Source organism: Myripristis murdjan, chromosome 17 (assembly GCF_902150065.1).
Source record: "Myripristis murdjan chromosome 17, fMyrMur1.1, whole genome shotgun sequence".
Classification (NCBI taxonomy): Eukaryota; Metazoa; Chordata; class Actinopteri; order Holocentriformes; family Holocentridae; genus Myripristis; species Myripristis murdjan.
Window position 1 is genome coordinate 18225889 of NC_043996.1, and position 23755 is coordinate 18249643.

General features: G+C 41.5%; 1 protein-coding gene across 2 annotated transcripts in view; it reads right to left on the minus strand.

The window, feature by feature from the left end:
* Positions 1-1328: 1328 nt before the first annotated feature.
* The window catches only part of gpc1b (glypican 1b), a 79177-nt gene continuing 56750 nt past the window's right edge, over positions 1329-23755 (minus strand). For both annotated transcript variants that reach the window (XM_030074589.1, XM_030074590.1), the window contains 8 exons: positions 16173-16400; positions 15325-15488; positions 9314-9479; positions 9012-9142; positions 6672-6800; positions 4006-4139; positions 3288-3463; positions 1329-2790 (listed from right to left, as the gene is read on the minus strand). In XM_030074589.1, the coding sequence (XP_029930449.1) occupies positions 2585-2790; positions 3288-3463; positions 4006-4139; positions 6672-6800; positions 9012-9142; positions 9314-9479; positions 15325-15488; positions 16173-16400 (1334 nt within the window). In that variant the 3' untranslated portion in view covers positions 1329-2584. The remainder of the gene's footprint in view (positions 2791-3287; positions 3464-4005; positions 4140-6671; positions 6801-9011; positions 9143-9313; positions 9480-15324; positions 15489-16172; positions 16401-23755) is intronic.

Here is a 23755-nt window from a genome sequence, read left to right on the forward strand (position 1 = left end):
ATTTTTTCCTCTTTTTTATTTAAATCATGGAATTGACCCCAACCTTAGACAAGGTGTCAAAGGCAGTCACAGGCAGATTTCTAAAACCAGGGACCAACAGAAAGACAGTCACACCCACATGCACAAACACACACACTGACACTCACAGCACCACAATTAAAGTGCTATCCGACAAAAAAAAAAAAAAAAAAACAACAGAAAAACTGCCAGGCAACACACTATGACAACAAACTCGCCTTTTTCTCACAGACAACCGTGTGTCTAATAGATATTCTTCCTAAACTTTGATGGCGCCCCATCATTCTCCAATTCTCTAATTGGATCTACATCATTATCAAATTTCTAGGTGCATATCAGATGTATTTACATTAATGGACATATAGTGGGCTGTCCCAGTGTGCAACTAAAGCCATGGTTAGATACATAAGGCCTGAACACTGCTTATTCCCTGTTCCTAGAATTCCACTGTCACATTATAGTTTGGACGAGCACAGAAAATCACCACCGATTCTCTTAGTGGGGTTGAAAGTCCCATTTACAAAAGATGGCCAATATTTCTTGACGTCTCCCATGGCTGTGAGTCGAATTGCGCTCAGTCATACAATGGGCAGTTAGCTCACTGCAATACATTTCAATACAGTCTGTGTCACCCAAACAAGATTTATAAAGGCTCTATCCTCACTCTTTCTTGCTTTTTGCTCGATCTTTCAAACACACGCACGTACACACACACACACACACACACACACACACACACACACGCACACATGCATGCACGCACACAAAACCATTGTCCCATCCTCCTACATGCAGTGCTCTAAAATATGAGAGCTTTGACATTTCCTTGAATTAAAATGTGGCACATGTTCCCTCCCAGCAAGCTTCTCATCAGCAAAGCCTTACACTCTGTTCCCACAACATTTCCAGTAGGTTGATACATAATGAAGCACTGCATTATTTCCTTGTCACCATGTAAAAGCAAAGAGGAACACTTTGCACGTTATTACACTTGATGAGTGGGGAGGGGAGGCAGGGACTCTGATATAGAGGAGGGGCCAGAAAAATTGATGGTGGATATAGACGGTTTGACAGATAATGGAAGTAAAGGAAAGAAAAGATATAGCCTATAGGAATTTGGCCAGTACAAAACATTGATTCCTACAGGATAGTTTTTTTTTTGTTTTTTTTTAGGAAAACAAAACTAAAAAGCAGTCAAAAGTGTGTACACCATCTGCAAAAGAGCAAGTGATTTATAGTATAATGCAGCGCTGTCCTGGTATAGCTTTGACTGTGATATAGAAATTGCTGCTATTCAAAGAAAAAAAAAAAAAATACAAACCATTGTTGTTGGCAATTATGAAGCAAATCTTAGAGACACTGGAACTTTGCAGAGAGCATATCAGTGATGCATGTTACATATTTGCTCGGTTGCACACATAGAATGAATAGGTGAAAAAGCTCTAAATGACAGCATTCTGCGTTTGTGGTATGGGACATACATTTCTTTTCTATTTGCTGCTAGCGCGTTTCCAATGTCATAAACTGTCAAAATCCTTTGCTGTGAGGGCAATCTTAAACTGACACCCCGTTCCCCATACAGTGCTCTATAGTGGGAAGGTGCTGTCATCTGAGACCTGGCCTGGCCTAGCATGTGTTTTGCTTACACCAAAACTCCCCACATGCTCCTACACAGCCAGCAGGGCCTGGAGAGAGAGGGAGAGATCAGCTCCAGCAGGGGAGGGCGGGGGGAATGTAGGGATGAGTGGATGGATCGTGTGGTGGAAGGGTCACATTACTCTCACAGTAGAGGATCATGTCTGTGTGAATGTGATCGCGGCTATTATTACAGCTTACATGATGAAACGGCAGAAAGTGCTGACGCAGAGCGCTCTCATCCTCTCTGAGAGAGTTTGTGTGTGAGTGTAATGATGCCGTGGGCTTAGTGCGTTAAGAGGTTTGGAGGGTCTTACTCAGGGCCATGCTGTCCAGATTATCCTCCTTTAAAACTCATCAATACTTTATTTCATTTGAGCTTGCGGTTGGTGTACTTTTTCTATAAATATTAGGGAGCGGTGAAACCACTCTGGGGTCTGTTGTCCTCAGTTATTAATAAATAAATAAGCCTACAGAACACAAATGTTGTTTTAGAGTGGAATAACAAATACCCGGCTCAGCGCTTATGCAAAGCACAACTCTTCCTTCCCTCTCCCCATGGTGTCAACACCAACATACTGTTAACTCTATGGTCTTACACATGTCTTCGGTACAGATATAATCTCAGAGAACCCAAACACCAGAAACAAAATATTAGAAGATGCGAAAAGACCAGCTCTAATGATGTCATAATATAGCACAAAATAAAAGACAAGAGCAGAACCAAAACATCTATGAATACTCATCATTCCATTTTGTTCGAATCCGAGACCAAAAGGAGGTCCATCCAAGTATTTTTTTTGTTGTTGTTTCCTTATATTTATTTAGTTTTGGCAAAGTAACTAACCCCCAACTTCTTCTCCCACCCTTTCAGCCTTTCCCCGCCCACCAAGTCCCAAACTCAGTCCCGATTGGTGGATTCCCCTGGCAATTATCGCCGGAGCAGCAAAGTGACCAGTGAAAGCAGGTAAATGGTGATGCAGGGGAGGTTCTGACTGGCTGAGCCTTTCACCACCTTCTTGTTCTCTGGAGGGTAGGCATAGAGTTTGGGTCGGTCTGTGCTGGGGACAGACATGCGTGGACCTCGACAGACATCATCGGCGCACATGCCACTTCCTGAACCACTGACATCATCACCTATAAGCAGAGAGAGACAGAATAAAATGACGTAAACCTTTAACAGTCAAAACTGACAACGTTTATAAATGACGCTGCTCACAATATATGTGTGGAATTAACATATTAATTGAATTGTCAGATGATCGCTGTATGCATTTGCGTAACTAATAGAAGCAAAGTGTGAGGTTGACGGCCCAGGTATGAACCCCAGAATAAAGGATTTGACTTTTCCAGCCGGTATTTGCCCAATGATACTTACATAATGTAGTACAAAATATGACCTCAATTATTCAAAGTGGCATTATGATTTAGGCCAGGCATTTCTTTTTTCTCTGACATACCATCCGCTTAAAATAGTACTGCCTTTGCCATTTAATAAAGCCTGTGCAGTTAACTGAGATAGAAGAGTGTGCTAAGTCCTCGGATGCATAGTAATAGAGTGGTTTAATGCCCTCAATCTAGAACTTGTTGAAAGCTTTAGTTCATCAGATGTGTGCCCAGATGAATGTACTTACTGGTGTCCTGGAAGTCTACATCTTTGCCATTGAGGGCCTGCTTGAGGCGGTGGGTCATGACCTTCAGCTGCATTATCTGCTGGCGTATCATCATGTCTGGCTTGGTGATGTCAATCTCCACCTCAGGATTGTTGATCTGACTGGCAAGGCCGTCACCCATCACCTCAGGAAGATATCTGGCACACACATGCACACACACACACACACACACACACACACACACACACACACACACACACACACACACACACACACACACAGATGACATAAATAATCTGACAGTTTCAATCAACAGTTGTCTAATGTCACAGTTAAAGAACAGGATCAGTATTTTGCAAGATAGGTCATATTAAAATGCTGCTCTGCTGCAGCTTCATGCTGGCCTACACAATCGAACAAAGCATTTTGTTCAGCCCCAAATATCTTTTAAAATGTTGACAGTCTTTTATTTTACTGTGCTGTGAGGTTCCGGTTTTCAAAAGTGGTATTTACGATTATTTTTGAGGCAAAGGAAACAATTGCCCTATTGTATTGTGTTAAAGGCTCACAAGAAGCCAGTACTCATACCAGTCATCCCTTTATAAGATTATTGGACATTGTTTTTTCTTCCACTTGGGGATATCCCATTTTGAAATAAATCTCTTTTAAGTTCAAGTTTTACTTTATTTATAGCCCTTAATCACTGTTTACTGTCTCCTCATGTGTTTATTTGCCCTACCTAGCACGGTTCATGCCATTCCAACATTTATCCTCAGCGCCCGCTCCGGTGGCCACTCTGTCGGCACAGAGGATACTTGGAAGAGAAACCCAGTATGGCTGCATGTCCCTCAACCTCTTGGTCACATCAGACACCTGAAAGTAAGGAGAAAGGGGCATTAGATTCATTGTCTTTTATAGCTTGCCAAAAATCACAAATGAGGGCACACTTTCTCAGTAACTAGTAAGCCATTTGTTTGTCATTTGATTAGTTCATCCAGGCAATCATTCATTCCCTTGTAATCATCCTATAGTCTTCTGTATAGAGCTGAAATTATATAGAGATTTCATAAAATCTAGAACAGAGACGGCTGGAAAACAATACAAGGTATACAAAAACAAGTTAACAAACATATTGAGAAAAGCAAAAAAGGAATATTATAATAACATATTGCAAGTAAATAAAAACAATATTAAGGGTACATGGAACATTTTGAACAATATAATAAGAAACCAATCTGGATCAAAAGATTTACCAAACTACTTTATAAAGGACAATAAGGTGATTAAAAACATGAATGAAGTGGTCAATGAATTTAATTCTTTTTTTGTAAATGTTGGGCCTAGTTTGGCAAATGACATTACAAAAAAAAATGGCCATACAGGAAGTGGTTGGAGGGGGGAAAATAAGGTGATGCAGTCAATGTTTCTGGGTGAGGTGAGTGAGAATGAAATAACTTCTGTGGTAGCTAAAACAAAAAACAAGACATCAACTAATAGTGATGGAATTGACATCAAAATAGTAAAAATGACAATTGATTGCATAATTAAACCACTATGTTATGTTTACAATCTTTCATTTAAAACCGGTGTTTTTCCAGATACGATGAAAACAGCTAAGGTCATTCCACTTTTTAAAGCAGGAGATAAACACAGCTTTAATAATTATAGACCAGTATCACTGCTTTCACAATTTTCAAAAGTGCTAGAAAAATTGTTTGTTCAGAAATTAGATAGCTTTATTGAAAACAATAATTTATTGAGTGAGAGCCAATATGGTTTTCGGACAAACCGGTCTACAGGTTTAGCAATAATGAAAATAATAGAGGACATAACAACAGCAATTGACAGAAAGAAATTTACAATAGGGGTATTCATTGATTTAAAGAAAGCATTCGATACAATAGATCATTCAATTTTAATTTCTAAGCTGAATACATATGGGGTGAGAGGAGTTGCTCGAAACTGGTTAACAAGCTATTTACACAACAGACAACAATATGTCCAATTTGCTGGTAATACATCACAATATATGAAAATTGAATGTGGGGTCCCGCAAGGCTCGGTTTTGGGGCCTAAACTTTTTATTTTATATATTAATGACATTTGTGAAGTTTCAAAACTCTTGCAGTTTGTATTGTTTGCTGATGACACCAATTTCTTCTGTTCTGGAGATAATTTAAAAACTTTATCAGAAAACATTGAAAATGAAATGGTTAAGCTTAAATCTTGGTTTGATGAAAATAAGTTATCATTAAATTTGAAAAAAACTAAGTTTATGGTTTTTGCTAATAAAAGAAAGGATGATGTCACATTATCTATTGATGGAGTTAATATTGAGAAAGTATCTGAGTTTAGATTTTTGGGCGTCATAATAGATGAAAAGTTGACATGGAAATCTCATATATCATATGTTAAATCAAAGGTGTCTAAGAATATTTTTATTTTGAACAAAGCTAAGTATGTTTTGGATTGTAACACAATGAGAATACTGTATTGTGCACTTATACTGCCTTATTTTAGTTACTGTGTAGAAGTATGGGGAAACACCTATACAAGTAATATAATGCCACTATTTTTAGTACAGAAAAGAGCTGTTAGAACAATTCACAAAGCTGAATTTAGAGAACATACCAACAGATTATTTGCTAAGTCAGGGTTATTGAAACTTAACGAGATAATAGAACTGCAGACATTATTAGTTATGTTTAAAGCCAAAAATAGAGTATTGCCAGAGAACATGCAAAATCTTTTTGTGTTTACCTCAGAAGATGAAAATCACAGAAGGAGATTTGATTTTAAGCATCAAGCTACTCGGACCACTTTAAAACAAATGTGTATTTCTGTTGTCGGTGTAAAACTTTGGAACTCTCAACAGAATGACTTAAAGGGTTGTACAGATATTGTGCAGTTTAAAAAAATGTATAAAGACAGACAAATTAGGAAATATGCTTCTGAAATTTAATTGGATGTCCATTTTTATTTGTTTTGAGATTGTACATTTTTACTTAATGGGTTATTTTGCTTTAAGTTGTTGTAATCAAGGGTGCAATCTATGATGAGCAAAGGGTAGGTAACTGGAGACGACGGCCCATCTAGGATTTCTTGTGTTCAAGTAAGGGGCAGACAAAAATAAGAATTATATTCTTCTCTCTGCTCCTTTCTAATCATGAAAAGCATCAATCTGAAATATGTGATGTGAATTTTTTTTTTTTTTTTGTACTAATTTCATTACTGTGCATTTTCATGAACGGAATAAATAACAATGAATGAATGAATGAATGAATGAAATGAACAGCAAATTTTAACTGATCACACTTATCAGTATCTCCATGAACTATGAATGAGGCCATCAGAGAGCAGTAATAAAAAACAGAGATTCAGTCAGAGATTCAGGTAAATACTAACCAGTTTTTCAAGTTTGCCAGTGCTGGGTCCCACCCTGTCCTCCACTATAATCTTCCCTTTATTCACTATGTCTTCCAATCCTGTGGTGCTGGTTCCTCCCTCTCTGGGGTTCCCACATGCCTGAAACAACTGGGGTAGGAGAAAATGATCGAAGCCGAAAAGGAAAGGAGTAGAGAAGAGAAAGATAGGGGAAAGAGGGTTATCAAAAAGCTCTAATGGGGACACTTACATGAAAACGGGTAAGAGGACCGGATGTTCCTGGATAAAATTTTGCTCCAACAAAAGGTTTCAAGTCCCTGCTGGAATTTTCATGTTGCTGTCAAAACACCGCAAGGCCAAAATAGATTGCAGTGCTTTATCATCAAATTCATTTTCCTCTGCAACCAGTCTGGGTGAAGCTTGAGCCATAAGGTTTCAGACTTGCCCTATAAACTTTACTCTTGCCATATGAATATCAGACTCTGCACTGTATACAATCTTTATTGGTGTTGGTGTTGACAGGACTGAAATCCAATAATGCTGAAACCGACTCTCTGAATAGAATCACACAAACCCATACTGTACTGCAACAGTCAAGCATTTTGTTCTATTTTGCAGAGTTTACGAGACAACCTTATCCATAAATGCAAAAATGACCTTTGAGCGTGTTATTACAGATACATCTCTGCTTTTAAAGACAAGGAATGATGAAGGCTACTTGCATTTTGCATGACACCAGGAGTCAATTACCACCTTGCTCCAGCAGAAGGATTCACTGCTGAGAAAATACTTTTAATGCAGCAGAAAAAACAGTAACACTGAAGTGAAACTGTAATCAAATTTTGCCTGTTTAGCAGAGCCCTGAACCTTTCTACCCAAATACTTATCATTATAACATAAACCTCACCAAACTGTCACCATAACAAGACAGTTTTGTGTAGTTCATAACAGATTGAATTATTGGTATAAGAAATATGGCACTGGCTCTGTTACAGCACTGGAGCAGTAACAGATGTCACATAACGTTCGAGCATATTAGCAAATACCTTCAGATAAATTAATGTTTGAGCTTTACACTTTAATTATGTTGCTGACGCAGTTGCAACCAGTTAAAGATCTGTAATCTGTACATTCTCATAGGGAAAATAAGTAATAGACCATATGGTTTTGAGTTGGACGTCAATAGATTATGTAAATGAGGGATAATCTGTGCAACATTGTGTCTATTGTAATACTAGACTATGGACACCAATTGACTTCTGTGGGATCAGCTCAGCGCTTTCCCCTAGGGATGAAGATTAGAAGTTGGAGCTGGTAAAGTGATCTCTGTACTGACCCAGTATGACCAGTGAAGGGGCAGTCTGCCAGGCTGTGGCTCAACCCAAGCCAGGCTCTTAAACAGCAAACCAGCACAGAGGAACCTTTGTCTTCCCTCTCACTATCTACGCTGTTTTCCACCTTCACCAAACAGCATAGCCAGATTTTCATGGCTGCTCGTGTCTTTTAAGGGTCACATAAAAGTGTTACTCAAACACCGTTAAACAGAGAAGTGAATGGTTGGACGGCAGACTTGCTCGTGACTCATGTGTCTCTGTTTTAAAATAGGTATGTGGAGTATTGCAGGAGCATAAATTCAGTGGTGGGATAGGTGTTAAGGGCATGCAGAAATTAAGGTGAGAGCAGCAGAAGAGGAATAAATACATAGTAGGGACAAAATTGCGTGTCCTCAGGACCATGGCAAGTTAGACCTGAAGTAGCTGCTGCACTTGCATGCACTACCATCATACAGCAGTTGAGCCAACCCTTGAGTAAGTGCCTTGCTCAAGAGTTCTTCAGTTGTAGGTGTTGAGGAACAAAAAAAGACCTGGTCATTTTTCCTGCTGGTCCAGGGGATCAAATCAGTGACCTTTCAGTCACAAGTCTACTTCTAAAAGCTTTAGGCCATGGCTGGCATTGGAGCAGTCAGGGGTTCAATGTCTTGCTCAAGGACACTTCAACATGCTCTCTGAAGGAATCGAACCAGAACCCTCTGATTACTGTATGCTCTACCTCCTGAGCCACACTGCCCCCAGTGGTTTAATGAGGAGACAGACTGTCCTTCAGTTGAAGGATCAAGACTTAAGCCCCCCATCTTAGCAAGCACCTACCTGAAATATCATTAAAGCAGGGTGCTGAGGGATGGGACACATGCCACGTGCACAACACTACATGTGAGTCTGGTTCACAATTCAATGTCAATCCATCTCTTTTTTCTCTTTTGATTGTATTCTGTCTAATACGACACAATTGCCATTAAGGTTGAAATATTCTATGTCGGTTATGTCAGTTATCAGTTTGTACTTTGTGTGCACCAATTCTCACCTTGCTGTTGACAGTATCTATATTCTCCATCATAGTAGACATGGCCTCTGATATGCCATTGGGGAGGGAGAGGATCACAACATCTACACCAGATGGGCCGTCAAAGCGATTAGCCACCTGCATCAAAGTATCTGCACAGACGGGGGGTATAGTCAGCATGGAGGAGGTGTGAAATGTTTAATGTGTATTACAGCACATTGGTAGAATGATTCAGCTGGGTTGTCATTCATTACAGAACTTAGTGAGTCAACCTTTGCAGGAGCATATGCCTGCGTGCATGTATGTGTGCATGTGTTCCCCACCTGCCAGATTCCTCCACTCAGTGTTGAGGTCAGCCTGGTTGGCGAGACAGCCCTTCATCACATTGCTGCAGTAGTTGGCACAAGGTCTGGCAGAGGCCATGCTACGGCAGTGAGGACAGTAAGTCATCCTCATCATGGCTCGCATGCACTCGTGGCTCAGCTGCACCTGGGGTAGGGCACACACAAAAATAAACATACATACAACACCTGGAAGAAAAATTGCTATTTACAAGTTTTGTCCACCAAGCATCTATGATCTAAGAGACCAACAGATAAAACTGATAGTGGTAATAGATCAAACTGCACATTTGACCATTGAAACTATTAATTATGGGCTGCCACAGCCCTGCCAGACACTTCATCCATTAATATCTTTTCCACTATACCATCACAATTGAATGTATGACAGACAAAAGAGTGAAGCTATTTATAAAATGTGAAGACGTGAATTTCTTTGGCCTGACAATGACAGCCACGATACTGTGGGAGGTCACCTCCCACGGTGACCTTTTTTGTTGGCGCTAGTCTTTCATTCAGCAGTTTCCCTGGAAACCACTTTTCTGGGAGAATTTGTTTTTTGTTTCACGTGTGCTGAAAAGGCCCTGACATTCATACAAACATTCTCAATCCCTCACTCCATCCTCCCTGCCTCCTCAATCTCTCTATCCCACAAGGCTGCTCCCTCAGGAAAGGGCCTCCGTGCATGAAAACTGAAACTGGGTTAATACCAGTAAGCTCTGTTCACAAGAGAGTACAGCTATGCATACAAAACCCCAGGAAATGTGTGTGTGCATACGTGCATTTGTTTGTATGTGTGTGTGTGCGCGCGCCTGCGTGTGCGTGCATGTACGTGTGTGTACGTGTACATGTGCATGTGTGTATGCATGTGTATGTGATGGAGTGAGCCCAGCTAAGCATACAAAACTCCTCTAAGCTGACATCTGGGCCAGTCTGATGCTTTTCCTGGAAGCTGCACTTCTTCCGACAGCAAAGTCACAGTTAAAACCTGTTTTCAACAAATACACAGTCTTTACAGGGGAAATAAGACAATAATAGATATCAGCCAGGAAAACAAATCATACAGACTTTGGACATTCCAGTATTCTGTCCTTACTTAGCGTTTACTACACATTTAAGTCTGCGGGGAAAATTTTAATGGAAATGGAAGAGCTCATGTTCAGGCTGAAATTACTTTATCAGGACCATGGACAGCAGCCTTGCCCCCTCCTCTAATAAAAAAAGAACCTCTAAAAAACAAAGTTAGTATCCTTTGTGTTACATGGTGTTTTCTCCTACACACAACAGACTCTATCTTGCATATCAGTATGTGCAAGTTGGGGGGTGTTTCCATATCAGACAAACTTTTTGTCTCTTTACTCTGCACTAAATAATTCTAATTTATGTTCCATGGTTGACATTTTTGGCAGTATAGGCTCATATAACCCCCGACCGCCCCTCCTCTCTCCCTCCACCCTTCTGCAATATTCTGGTTTGTTATTTTTCTGTTTTTCATTCTTATTCATTCTATTTTTCTTGCCTGCATCCCATTACTGCTGATGGCTGTAAAAACCCAGTTTCCCCATGGGGATCATTAAAGTTTCATCTGATCATACCTTTGATCCCCACAAGGCAAAAATAATTTAGTTCATCACTGTCACCTCCAAATAAATTCTTTAAATGAAAATCCAACATAATACAATAATATTTCTGATATATAAAATAGATCAATAGAGCTAAGTAATAGGGGGAAAGGGGAAGAAGATGTGCAATTGAAAAGAAATAACCGCATTCTCAGGTTTAATCTCAAGTCATACGAGAAATGAGTCAGAGCCCCACTCCTGTCTTCCCCCTTTCTCCTCATCTTATCCTCACCTTACCACTCATTAGCGAGGGATGAGTCAGACAAATGCTTCTTTGGTGAGAGAAAAAAGGAAAGGAGGGGGAGGAAAGATGAATGAAGAGGCACACTGAAAAAGAATAGTGACAAAGAAACAAAAAAAAAAGATGAGAGAAACTGATCAAGTGAAGATAGTGGGGGATGAGAGGAAAACAGGGAGATGTTAATGAAATACTGATGATGAAGAAGAAGAAGAGGCAGCGATCCGGTCATTAATCTAGTTACTGTTACATCATGCATACAATTTTAATGCTGGGAATCCCAGGCCAAGCACAACAGACATAAAACACTGTGTAACTCCTCCGTGGCACTAATTGGAGGTTTATGTTGACAGCTTCCCTGGTGTCTCTAGAGCTGCGGCACACCAAGTACTGTGAAGGAGAGGCCGTCAAATTAGGGCCAGTAATAAGACTTTAGAGACACAGTATACCACACATATGCACACACATACACACACACACACACACACACACACACACAAACCACACTTGTACTCAGTTTGACCTCATCCTAACCATATGATGGCCTAAGAGGAATAATAAAACTTGCACATTTGAAATTCCATCTTTGATGTGTGTATATAGGTGTGATTATTTGATGTAACTGTGTTATATTTTAAACCCCCATATCCTGACATGTCCTTGCTTCATCCTTCATAACTCGTTCCCCATACCTGTCAGTAGCTTGTATATTGCCCACGGCGGCTGAGACTGGGACAAGAGTCTGTTCTCCCTCTCTCTCTGTCTCCCCCTTCCTCTCTCTGCCCGCCCTTCCAGTGTAATTAGTAAGGATATATGAGCGACCTCTCCCCCCTGTGTTACAGAGCGAGCCGTTCCAGACTCCTTGCCTCCAAAGTGAGCTATGTGGCGCGTGGCCTAGTTCCTCCACTCCCCCACCCGAGGGAATGGAACAGTCCGGAAAAAAAGTTAAGGACACAGCAACTGGTGCAGCCTGGAGCAAAGGAAGCGAGGAATGAACACTGTGGAGGAAGGGAAGACTGCATCTTCCTATTAGGCTCACTCTTTCTGTCTCGTGGATACCTCTCGAAAATCATTTTGATTTATTTTTCACTTTTTGCACGTCTTGGTGTCTCTTTGTCACGCCATCCTACTGTATAATTGCCACCCTCTTCCTGTGTTTTCGTTCAACAGATTTCACTCTATTTCACACTATTTTTCATGGATAATGCTAATACAGTTTCATCTCCCCTAAATTTAGGACAAAAAAGCAAATTTTTACTGACAATGTACTGAGCATACACATACACTGAGAGAATTTAATGTTTGTTTTTCTCCTGCCCTGTAGTCCAGCAGTGTGGTGTAATACATCTCTGGGCAGCGTGAGGTAAACATCTTCAGTCATCAGGCCTATTAAGTGGCTATGTATGGCTATAAATAGTGGTGGCTGTCTCATTAGCAACCAATCAATCGAATATATAATTACAGGGCAAAAGAGGAAACATTAATATCCATATTAATATATCAAGCCATTCACACAAAGAGGAGAGAGAGGACAGGACAGGACAGGCAGAACTCGGTTTCAACAGATATGATTACTGGACTGGGAGGAGAGAAAAGGTAAGGAGAAAAGAAGTAGGAGAGGAGAAGATGGAGAGCTTGGTATATTATTTCCATTATTTTCTCTCTCTCTCCCTCTTCCTAGCTCTCTCATCCTCTCATTTGTTCCACAGAGAGCCAGTGAAAGCCACTCCAGCAGCAAATGGGTGATTGTATGTTAGTGAGGTCGCTGACATGAACAGGGACACGGATTATGAATATGAATTTGAACAGAGGGTCGACCTAGTGCATCTGTCAGTCAAGCCGTCGGAACCCATTGGCTATCATCTGACGCCGATTAAGCCCCTGGGGGCAACGGCCAGGTTTTCGGGTGGCCTGGTATAGCTGCTGAGTGCTGGTTTCTTTTCCGTTTCCGTTTCCTTTTCTGTTTCTTTTATTACACGAGTCAAACATTTCTCAACACAACACACAAATATCTATACTTTTTGTAAGTGTCCTACTATTCTAAGTGTTCTAAGTATTCTCAGAAAAACTATAATCTGCCTGCTGGTATGGTTCAGTGTTCCAGCTGGAAATTGGAGATTGACCCAGTATGTCCTTTACCACAATATAGTCCGCTTTTGCTTTCCCTCAATATCTCTCCAGTGTATCTAACTGCATGCATGTGGGTTAGTGTGTGTATGTGCATATCCAGGACTGTGTTTGTGTGTTTGTGTGCAAGCGGAGGGCAAGAGCGCATTAAGGAGGACCACGACCTCATCGAGAGTGGTAGCAGCTCTCATTGTCCTGACATTAGCACTGGGATGATATTTTGCGATTTTGTGAAAGCTGCACTAATTACTTACACATTTTCCCTGACCAGCCTCGTTTAATGAACACATTGCTCAATGTCCTTCAGCATCAAAAAACGGCATCAGTCAGGAAATATGTAATAAGATCTAGCCACTCTGGGGAAATAGAGAGAGCAGCAGTGGAGGGGAATGATGAAATGATAAGGTATTTATGTGTGTGAGTGCTCATGTGCATGTGTGTTTGCACCTGTATGTGCCCGTGTGAGTGTATATGCCAGCGTGCATGTGTGTGTCTGTGTGTATGTCAGAAAGACTGCTTATCAGCTTGGTACCTTGCAGCTGGCATAGCTTTGTGGAAGCCGTAAGCCGCTCTGGCTGGTCCTGAGGGCACACCCGTGGGGCATAAATCATGAATAGAAATGCCAAGTTAGCGTGTCTGCCCATGCTAATACTGCTCTTCACTCCCTTGTCAGTTGTTACAGCTAAGCTAAGCTATAGTCTTCATATTCCCTCATGTGTGGCTATGCTAGACGAGTTGCAATCATGTTAATGCTATTCCTGGGTCCCTTAGCTCTGGTTCAGGCTGTTCTAGCTGTCATTGTTGTGCTGCTTCTTACTCTACCAGCACTAACTGGTCTGCTGGACTAACTGTGCTCATGTTATTCCCGGTCTTATTCCCCTGTGGATATGGCTTTGCTGTGTGTGCTTAATTGAGACATCCTCAGGTCCTTGTGTGTAGGTGGTGAGCTGGCTCACCTGTTTTCTGGGACAAAGAGAGACAAAGAGAGATGCTAGGCTGGCTGCCTTATTCTCCTTTGAGAACATATGATACAAGTAATGGTACTCAGAAACATACATCAAAATGTAAGGGATATGCATCCAGATGTGTGGTCTTGCAGTCAGGTAGAGGCATTACACCTAACCATTTTAAGCACAAGGATTTCTGTCATACTGCCATTCTTTCTTCTCCCTTCTTCTTTTTGTCATTCATACTCACCTAAATCCTAGCCTTCCTCATTTCATCAGCCAAAGAACTGCAATATTCATCTCAGGTACAATATTATCAACAGTTTGTTCCCTCAAAGGATGTGTTTATTTCTCACGGGTGCACTACTCTCAATGAAATTTTTAACCAGTGATACTGAGCCCACTCCCATTCAGGAGCAAGGATGATTTCTCTGTCCTGCTCTGATCTTAACCTCACTCTTGTCTCATACATGAAGGGGGCTATTTCTCTTGGGTGTGCTGACATTAACCCTCCCCACAGCCTTGGGGGACATTTTTCAGTGTGGCGCTGACATTAACTGCTGTTGCAGGGGCTGATTGCCTGTGCCCTGGGCCGTGCTTTATGGAGCCTCTCGTTTCCACCGCCATCGATCTGCTATTGCCGTTTACTATGCCCACGGACAGGTAAAAAGTATGTACATGTGAGACTGTGTGTGTGCATGCGTGCACGTGTTCATGTGAAGGTGCAGACCCTTGAACACAAGAATACCAATGAGCAGAAGGTTAAAAGAAGGTTAGCTTTAGGGTATATAAGAGATTGGTAAATAAAGTATGGAGGAGCATCAGTGGCTCCTATCAAAAACAAAAGAATTCGGCTTTATGGGGAAGAGGAAGAACTGGACATGATAGAGGATATACAGAAAGAGAATAATCACTACAATGGCTGGTTGACGGGGATATGAAAGGAGGAAAAAACGAGCAGGGAATGCCATACATGTTGATAATAAAAAGGAAGAAAATAGCAGAGATTTGGAAAGTAAGAAGGAGAGAAGGAAAGAAAGAGAAAGAGAGCGGTCTTACTTGGGACACTTTTCGCACCACTTCTCCGCTGGCCACCAGTCCCTGGATAAAAGTGCGGGCTGCCACAAATGTGCGTGTGATCTTCGGCGTGAGGTCACGGGGTGTGTCTCCAAATGGCCGCAGTGTTTCCATCTGCTTAGAGACACACTCCAAGTAGTCTTCACCTGTAAAATTCAATAAATACTGAAGAGTTAGCGCTGATAGTTTAATGGATTAAATATGAAGTGATGACAAAACCTCCACAACAAGGTCAAAGAACATGGATGATTTAAGATTTATGATAATAGGGCTTGGTGATATAGACAAAACCACATATCACACATCATCTTTGATGGAAAATTTAGATATTGAGAGAGATATAGAGTCATACATTAAAAAAAAAAAAAAAAAAAAAAAAAAAAAAAAGATTTTTGATTTTTGACAGTTCAGAAATACAGAAATTTTCAGAAGTTCAGAAACTTTCTGGGTACTGAAATGTAGCCTTTAAAACCAGGAGAGCACAGCATTTATTCCATGTCATGGTGTTATGACAATCCAAAATCCCAGAGGATATCTAGAGGATATCTGTCGTAATATCTATCGATACAATATCATTAAAATGCCCAGGACTACATGGCAATAGTTCTTATACTGTTCTTGCAAAGCAGAAAGAGTAGTAGGTTGCAATCCAAACTCTTTCTTGTTTTCTCTTTGTTTTGTATGCGTAATACTTTAAAGGGAACTTTTCAGACAATACACTTGTTGGTAAACACTATAATACTCATGTTATTTAATGCAATTATTGGCACCCATTCTCAAAGTAAAGATAATATCCTGGTTGTTACTATTACAGGAGGGTCATAATATACCTATGAGGTACTGCCTGTTCGCCTGGTTGAAAAGCTTCTCCAACAGTCTGGTCCAGAAGTCATTGAGCACCTCTTCCAGGTTGACGTTGGCGCTTCGGCAGTAGCGCCTCAGTTCTGTGTACAGGTCAGAGAAGACCTGGGCATTCTGGGAGTAAAGAGGGCCCCAAGCTTGAGTGAAGGTCTCCTGTAGAGCCACCTCTGAGCGGTTCAGCAGATCCAGGAAATAACCTGAAAACATACATAAATGGTTATAAAACAGGGAATAGGAAGTACTTTAGTTACCTGTTTAATAGCTCACAGTTGACATGGTTGCTGGGCTTGATATTGCTTTGTTTTGTGACACTTTGGTCAGTTTTTGCCAGAGCAGCTAAATGATAGAAGTTAAAGTGGAGACTGGAGTCAGAATCTTGCACTATGCATATATAATGGTTTTTACAGATAAGACAACTTGTTTGTTATTCATACATTCCACTACATTACTGGTTATTTCAGGATTATTTTCAGTAATATTCAAAAGTTTTTCTGACATTAAATACATTTTACCGGCTTTATGCTTTAGGCTATAATGTCCTCTCTTCTATTTTGCTCATGTTCACTGTGTGTCATGTGGAATTTAGATGGTAAAAAAATTCCAAGGGGTCATGTGGGTCATGTAGTTTAAAATGGCCCTGCTTGTAGTATATTGTGAGAAAACCCTGCTAAAAAAAAAAAAAAAAAAAAAAAAAAAAAAAAGGTGTATTTACTTAGTTACAAACAAATAACTGGATAAAATGGAATTGTAGCAGTAGAATTATCACAGTTATGGTTAAGGTGTCCTGCAACAATGTCGCTTGGGAGGTATAAATGGGTATGTGTGTTGCAAAGAGGTGATCCCTGATTTGGCCACCCCCCCTGTTAAAGAATGACAAATCACCTACTGCATACTGCTATCTATATTAGTATTCCCAGTTGGATATTATGGCAGCTTATGCTGTGAGGACCGTGCTCTCATTTTTCTAAGAAACTGTGGTAACTTTAATGAAATTTCCCTAGCTTGCTCTCACTGCTTTATGTTACATACCAACATTGTCTCATACTGTCGATGAACCCAAGTGAAAATATTTGAATGTGTCCCTCTGGGGGATGTCTGGGAATTGACAGTGCTTCAGGGTGCAGACTATGCTGCAACTGAAGACTTACAGATATAACAGCAGGCAGTCAGGAAGCAGTTAGACAGGTAGACAGACAGACACAGAGAGAGATAGGCAGGCTGTTGGTCTTGGGGAAAAAAAAAATGGAATACTGAAGACTGACTCAGACAAGCACAAACAACAAAGCAGACAGGGGCAGAGGAAGCAAAATACAAACTCAAGCCCCAGTAGAAATGGAGGGCTGCGGTCTGCCAGGAGCATGGCAGCACAAGAAGCCTGGTTCAGCACAGTAACTGTGCCAAGGCCATCCAGCCACTCAGGCCAACATTTACTCGGCATCTCCATGTACACAAAGGGCTTAAATCAGCGGTGTGTGAGTGTCTGTGTGTGTGTGTATGTGTGTATGTGTGCATATTTGTTTGTCTGCCTGAGTGAATGAGTGTGTGAGGCAGGGAGCAGAGAGATGTGGTGTGCTGTATTGTTTACTTTGTAGGTGTCTCATCTCTGCCAGCCATCATCCCAGACTGGGAGCAGATGAGAGAGGGGCTGGCTGGGGCCACATGGGACACCCCAGTCTGGGCTGGCTGATTTCCCCAACTCAGCAGTTTTTTAAAGCAACTATAAAGAACTTTGTGTATATTTTGGCAGCCCCCATGGTCAAAAGCAGCAGTTTTTCCCAGAGCGAAGACTGCATTTCCCATGAGCACCACTGCCTTGTGATGTAAAGATCTTTATCTGGTACAGCTTGTGCATTTATTTTGGATGCAATTGAAAGAATGACATCAACACAGCAGGAAAAGAGACTTTTCTGTTTATATCCATACATGACTGACTGCAGAAAACCCTCAAATGTTTGGCTCAGCTTAACTAAAAAAGATAATGTTAGAGCAAAATTAATTTAAGTTATTTATTTTTATTAATGCCCGCAGGGAAATTCAGTCTCTGATTTTAACCTATCCTATTAGGAGCAGTGGACATCCACTGTGCAGTGCCAAGGGACCCACTCCAGTTCTATGCCTGTGCCTTGATCAGGGGCACTGACAGGAGAATCAGGACCTCGCTTGACCAATTTGGCGCCCTAGGCAGCATATTCGCTGACAATGCAAAAGTCGGCAGGTAGCAGGGCAACGCAGCGCTTGCCCCACTTGCGGGGGCAGCGAGTGGGGTGCAGTGAGGGACTGCAGCACTTGTCTAATTTTTTCGAATAGAATGGGAAATTAAAAAAAAAAAAAAAAAAAAAAAAACTCACTCCCTGGCACCCTCTGGCATGATGGCGCCTATAGCTGAACGGACAGACTGAACGGCCCTGAGGAGAATTAACCTAACATACTTGTTTTTGATGGCAGGGGAAACTGGAGCGCTCAGAGAAAACCCACGCAAACACGAGGAGAACAGGGAAACTCCATGCAGAAAGTCCCTGCCCCACCAAGGATTTGAACTCAAGACCTTCTTGCTGTGAGGCAACAGTGCTACCCACTTATGCAAATGCAACAAGTGCAGTAATGATATTTCATGCAAGGGAGGAACCAGGAAAAAACAACAACAAAAAAAAAAAACAACACATTAACATATTTGGATCGGGGTCTGGCTAGCTTTGAGGCTAATGCAGTGTTTGCTGACCAGCTAGTGGGGTGACAGCTTAGTCCAAACAATAGAGGAACCAAACATGGCAAGGAAAGTGACCCAAAAGCAGGGAAGACAAGACATTGAGCCAGAGGCAGAGCAAAGGTGAATACACTGGAGCCTGGTGAACTGTGAACTGGGATCTGAGAGTTAACACAGGGTGCGGAGCAGGGACCAATACATGTCAGTATGTTAACATGAGGCTAATCCACAGGTTAACTAACTACATTAATTCATGTTAAATTAGGTTGTGTACAGTTAAGTCAGACCTCAGCCCAGGGTGTCTCAACACAGACATATATAATCCCGGAAGATGTGAACGCAGGCTCTTACGGTCTACATGCCGTAATCATTCCGTCTGATTTCACAGCAAATCGCAGTTACACGGAATTTGCAAAACTCCAACACCCACATGTGCAGTGCCTGAAGACAATCACTATGCTTGGAATTACATAACATGTTAATATGTTAAGCTCATCCTGACCCATCTCTGTGGCATTATCTAAGCACCGGCCTTGTCAGATACTGTATCTCAGTTCCGCTGCTCCAGTCCCACTCATTAATAAACACTATGCCGCTTGTTTCTCATTGCTGCTGCTCGCCTGCTCTCCCCTGGCATTTTCACAGGCTAGTTCCCATGTTAAAGATCTCTACACTAATTTGGAGTCATTGATTTTAACATCACAGTGTATTCACTGAAGTATTTAGTATTTAAGAAGGGCCTTACTGATAGGAAATTACACTTGAGTGATTCTGGAAACAAGCCTAATAACTCATGGCAACTCACAATAATTAATAACTGCATTTTTAAAATAAGAGGCCTTATCCTCCCAAGATCTTCTGCACTGTCCTGCAATCCCGTGTCTGGGGTGCTCTTTGTAAGAGTTTGCAATATAGCATGGTGCAAATTTTCATAAGTCACCAGGGTATTCTAATGAAATCTGGTCCCTTTATTGTGTTACTAAAATGGTTGAGGTGGATGGGACCCTATAGCTATAACCAGTAAAAGTGGATATGAATAAGCCATTGTCCACAATGGGTGATATATCCTTTAAAATGTCAGGCTGGGAAGGAATGTAGAATACTTTCACACAGGCTTTCCTCTCTGTTGGGGTCTGTTGACAAAACTATTGGTGAGTTTCCCTGTATTCTGCATCTACCATTCTTCAGCATGTGAAGACAGCGGTGCTGCCAAGGACGGCATCATCAGACCACTTGACTCTACAGACTGGTTATTTCATGTATCCCTGTGAGTATTGCCTTATCTCAGGGGATAACTGTACCAGCACTGGACCTTTTCCACCATTCCCCAGAGCTGTGGTTGGAATGTGATAACAGTGAGGCACAAACAGTTGACACAGGCCCGGTCCATCTGATCCTGTCTTAAATCTCGGCCCTGAAAGACAATCCTCAAAAGACAACTACCTCTTGTTTGTCTCTGCCCAAATGGCATTTATCTCCTGAACTGTTCTGCCCACTCTCTGGCAGAACAGGCAGAACAGGCAACATTTGTATCTGGTTAGCTGTCTGTCTCAGAGTCCCCTCTCCACCAGTCTAATGGGCCTGATTTGTGAGGGCAACAGTCTCTCTTCATATTCTCAAGCTCATTCACAAATCATGGGGCAAAGCTCTGATGTGTTCAAACGACTGGCCCAACTGAGGGCAACGATTGCTGACAAATTCATCTCTGTTCACGTTTGTTTCTCACTCCAGAGCTGCCACACTCTGTCATGTCTTGCAAATGAAACACACATGAGCGGCGAGTTAGCTTTCTGGAGTGAGAGTGAGATTGTTCTGTTAATAACATCAGCTCTCACAGAGAACCCACATTGTCACACCACTGCCTTGTCTATGCCCTGCATTACCAAGTGCCTCTTTTCCCTTAACCTCAAAACCAGGAGTGTTGAGGCTGATGGACACCCTGACATGAACCTGATGAAGGCGAGGTGCCAGTTTGTGCCAAGGATAGCCCACTGCCACTGTCAAATGACAGACCCAACTGAGAATGAAGCATGTACTTGTCTTCTGCACCTTAACCGGGTGAAATGAGTCAACTGCTTACCAACAGTGACATTTTCCACCTACCGGGATCAATCTTATCCCAACTGCTGTCTTGGAGTCAACACTCCACTAGCCAGACAGGCACAAGTTTGTGGCAAACTCCCACAAAGGTCCAGCCTACATAACATAGCCTCTGGTTGTTTGTCCTTTTGTGTGAGACACAGACATGAGTGTACTCACAACACCAGTAAGTAGTGTCTGGCCTTCAGGGGACAAGTGACACATCCACCTACTGGAATCATTAGTTATCCTGATACTCTTTCAACTGTCAGCAACCGATGATGAGTGGAAAGTATGCATCGGTGAGAATGGACAGCCAGATCACAGCGGCTTCACTCTGAACTCTCACCATATTCTAGGCCTGAAGAACATAGGGAACAAATCAGTCAGATTAGCGGATTATACATCCTGACATAGTGGACCGTGATGCCATAGGACCATTCAGACTTGCACTATGGCCAAGAGGGTTGCTATGTGTCTTCCCTTCCCTCTATCTCATCCTTGATCTGCTGATGAGAGTGAGACAGGGGAGACTGATGGTCATTTTGGTGACCCCAGATCATACAACATCACCATGAGATGTGAAAATGATGCCACTGTTGGCAGTGGCAGCTTGGACAGATCCATAGTTTTGGGTTGGAAATTGCCACCAGCAAATGCAGCAATAGGAGAGATACCTCATCTGGGCCAACACCTCAAGGCTGGAAAGGAGAAGACTTGAAGGGGAAAGACTGATGCACCCAGGATTGGATGGATGTTGACCCATTCAATTATTAATTTGGCTCTATCCTTTGTTTTCTTCAACAGCTACCAGAAAAGGGCTGGTGTATTTATACACCAGGACTATAATGCATTTCCGATCTGCTCTTGTCATAAAGGTTTTGGGGAGAGGTTGTTTTTTAGTCACACTCTACTGAAATCTTTTCTGCAGGAAGCTAGAAAATATTCAGTGATATATCCCACCTCCTCCCAGTGGGGATTGCCTTCAGTTCTTAAAGCTCTATCTCTTGAGCCTATTAAGCAGACCTCCCTTAAAGTGTTGTTAATGAATAAGCAGTACTGCTGCTGGCACTGATGTTTGCTCAGTGTGACTTCTGCCCACTCCACTTATTCACTGGTGAGGTTGTTATGGTTAACTAAAACTAAACGCTAAAACTAGGTGTAAAAAAAAAATTAAATGAAAAAATAAAATAAAAAAAATAAAAAACTAGTCTTTAGAAAAAAAAAATATTGTATATTATATTGTATGTTGTGTACTTACAAAACTAATTAAAATAAAACAAAAATACACAGAACATATTTTAGTCTTTAGTTTTAGTCAGTTTGGTCAAATTTGTCAACACAACAAGCATGAGGAGGTGTTGATACTGATGTTTACTGAGACAGGGATGTCTACATGGCTGCCTTCACAAAGTGTTGTGTTTGTATTTGTAATGACAATACTGTAATATTCTCAACTTCTTAAATCTAGACCCTGACAAACACCCCACATATTCTCATTAAAAAGCAAACTAAAACTAATATTAAACTAAATTGAAACAAGCACCCACTCTGGAGATTAACTGAAACTAAACTGAATTGAAAACAAAAATTAAAAGTGAAATAAAAGCAAAAACTAATGAAAAACACAAAACCATAAAAACTCTGGCTCAGACAAGTCTTACCCTTTACACCTAACAACATCGCTACTTTACTTTAATATGTTGGATGTTTTTGGATGCTAGTGTTGGATGTGTTTTATCCCTCCAATGCTGGTGCAAAGTTAGAAGAGACTGCATTGACTGTGCCTGGTACACGTATCAGCATGATATGTGGAGTGCACAATTACACCGAGAACACAGCAGCTGTTTGTGTGCTACGGGGACAGAGGGGCTGGCAAGCTGCTGTCAAAACAGAGGCTCACTCACTAGCTTTGTGAAGGTGTCTCACCAGTTTATGTATCAGGAGCCCAAGACTTTCCAAAAGGAATATGAGTCCATTCTGAATGTGGAGCAGCATCATGGCTGCTGCCCTGTCCATTTATCAGACTCTCTCTGTCTTACATGGTAGTATCACAGACACACATTCTTACTCTTAGACTACAAGCTAGTTACAAATGGAAACTCTAGTTCTATGATCACAGGTGGAGCCCTCTAATGAGTCTCCCTGCTGCTCAAGATTTCACTGAAGATCTTGTTGACTAAATGTCGATTAAATTTGCATCACATATATGATGAGAAGCCATAGGATGAGCAGTCTCATTCTGACAGCCTGAGTACGTGCGAGCAAATTTCAGTGCATTGAGGCAAGTAGATGGCTGTTCAAGACAATAGAGTCCCATTAGAGGGCTCCGCCTATTATAATGAAACATGAGTTACCATGCGTAACTACTATCTCTAAATGGTCGAGAAAGTTGACATTAATGCTTACAAAACCATGGTGAAAAATGTTCTAATAAGCTCCTCATTATAGCCACAGACCCCAGAGCAGAGAGCAAACAGCAGAATAATGAATTCATATGTGTGTGTGTGTGTGTGTGTGTGTGTGTGTGTGCATGCAAATGTGTATGTCTTTATGGGTGTTTATGTGTGTGGTATGAGAATATTTTTAGACTAAAAGGGAGAGAGAGAGAGAGAGAGAGAGATGAAGGCATCTCAGATACAGCAACTGTACACCGGGTGTTTGTTCGGTAGTTCCTGGCTGGATGACATATCACTCCCCTGTTCCCTGACCTCCTGTCACTCAAACCCCCCTGCAAACACAGCTCTGGGCCTGCCTGCAAGTACTGGG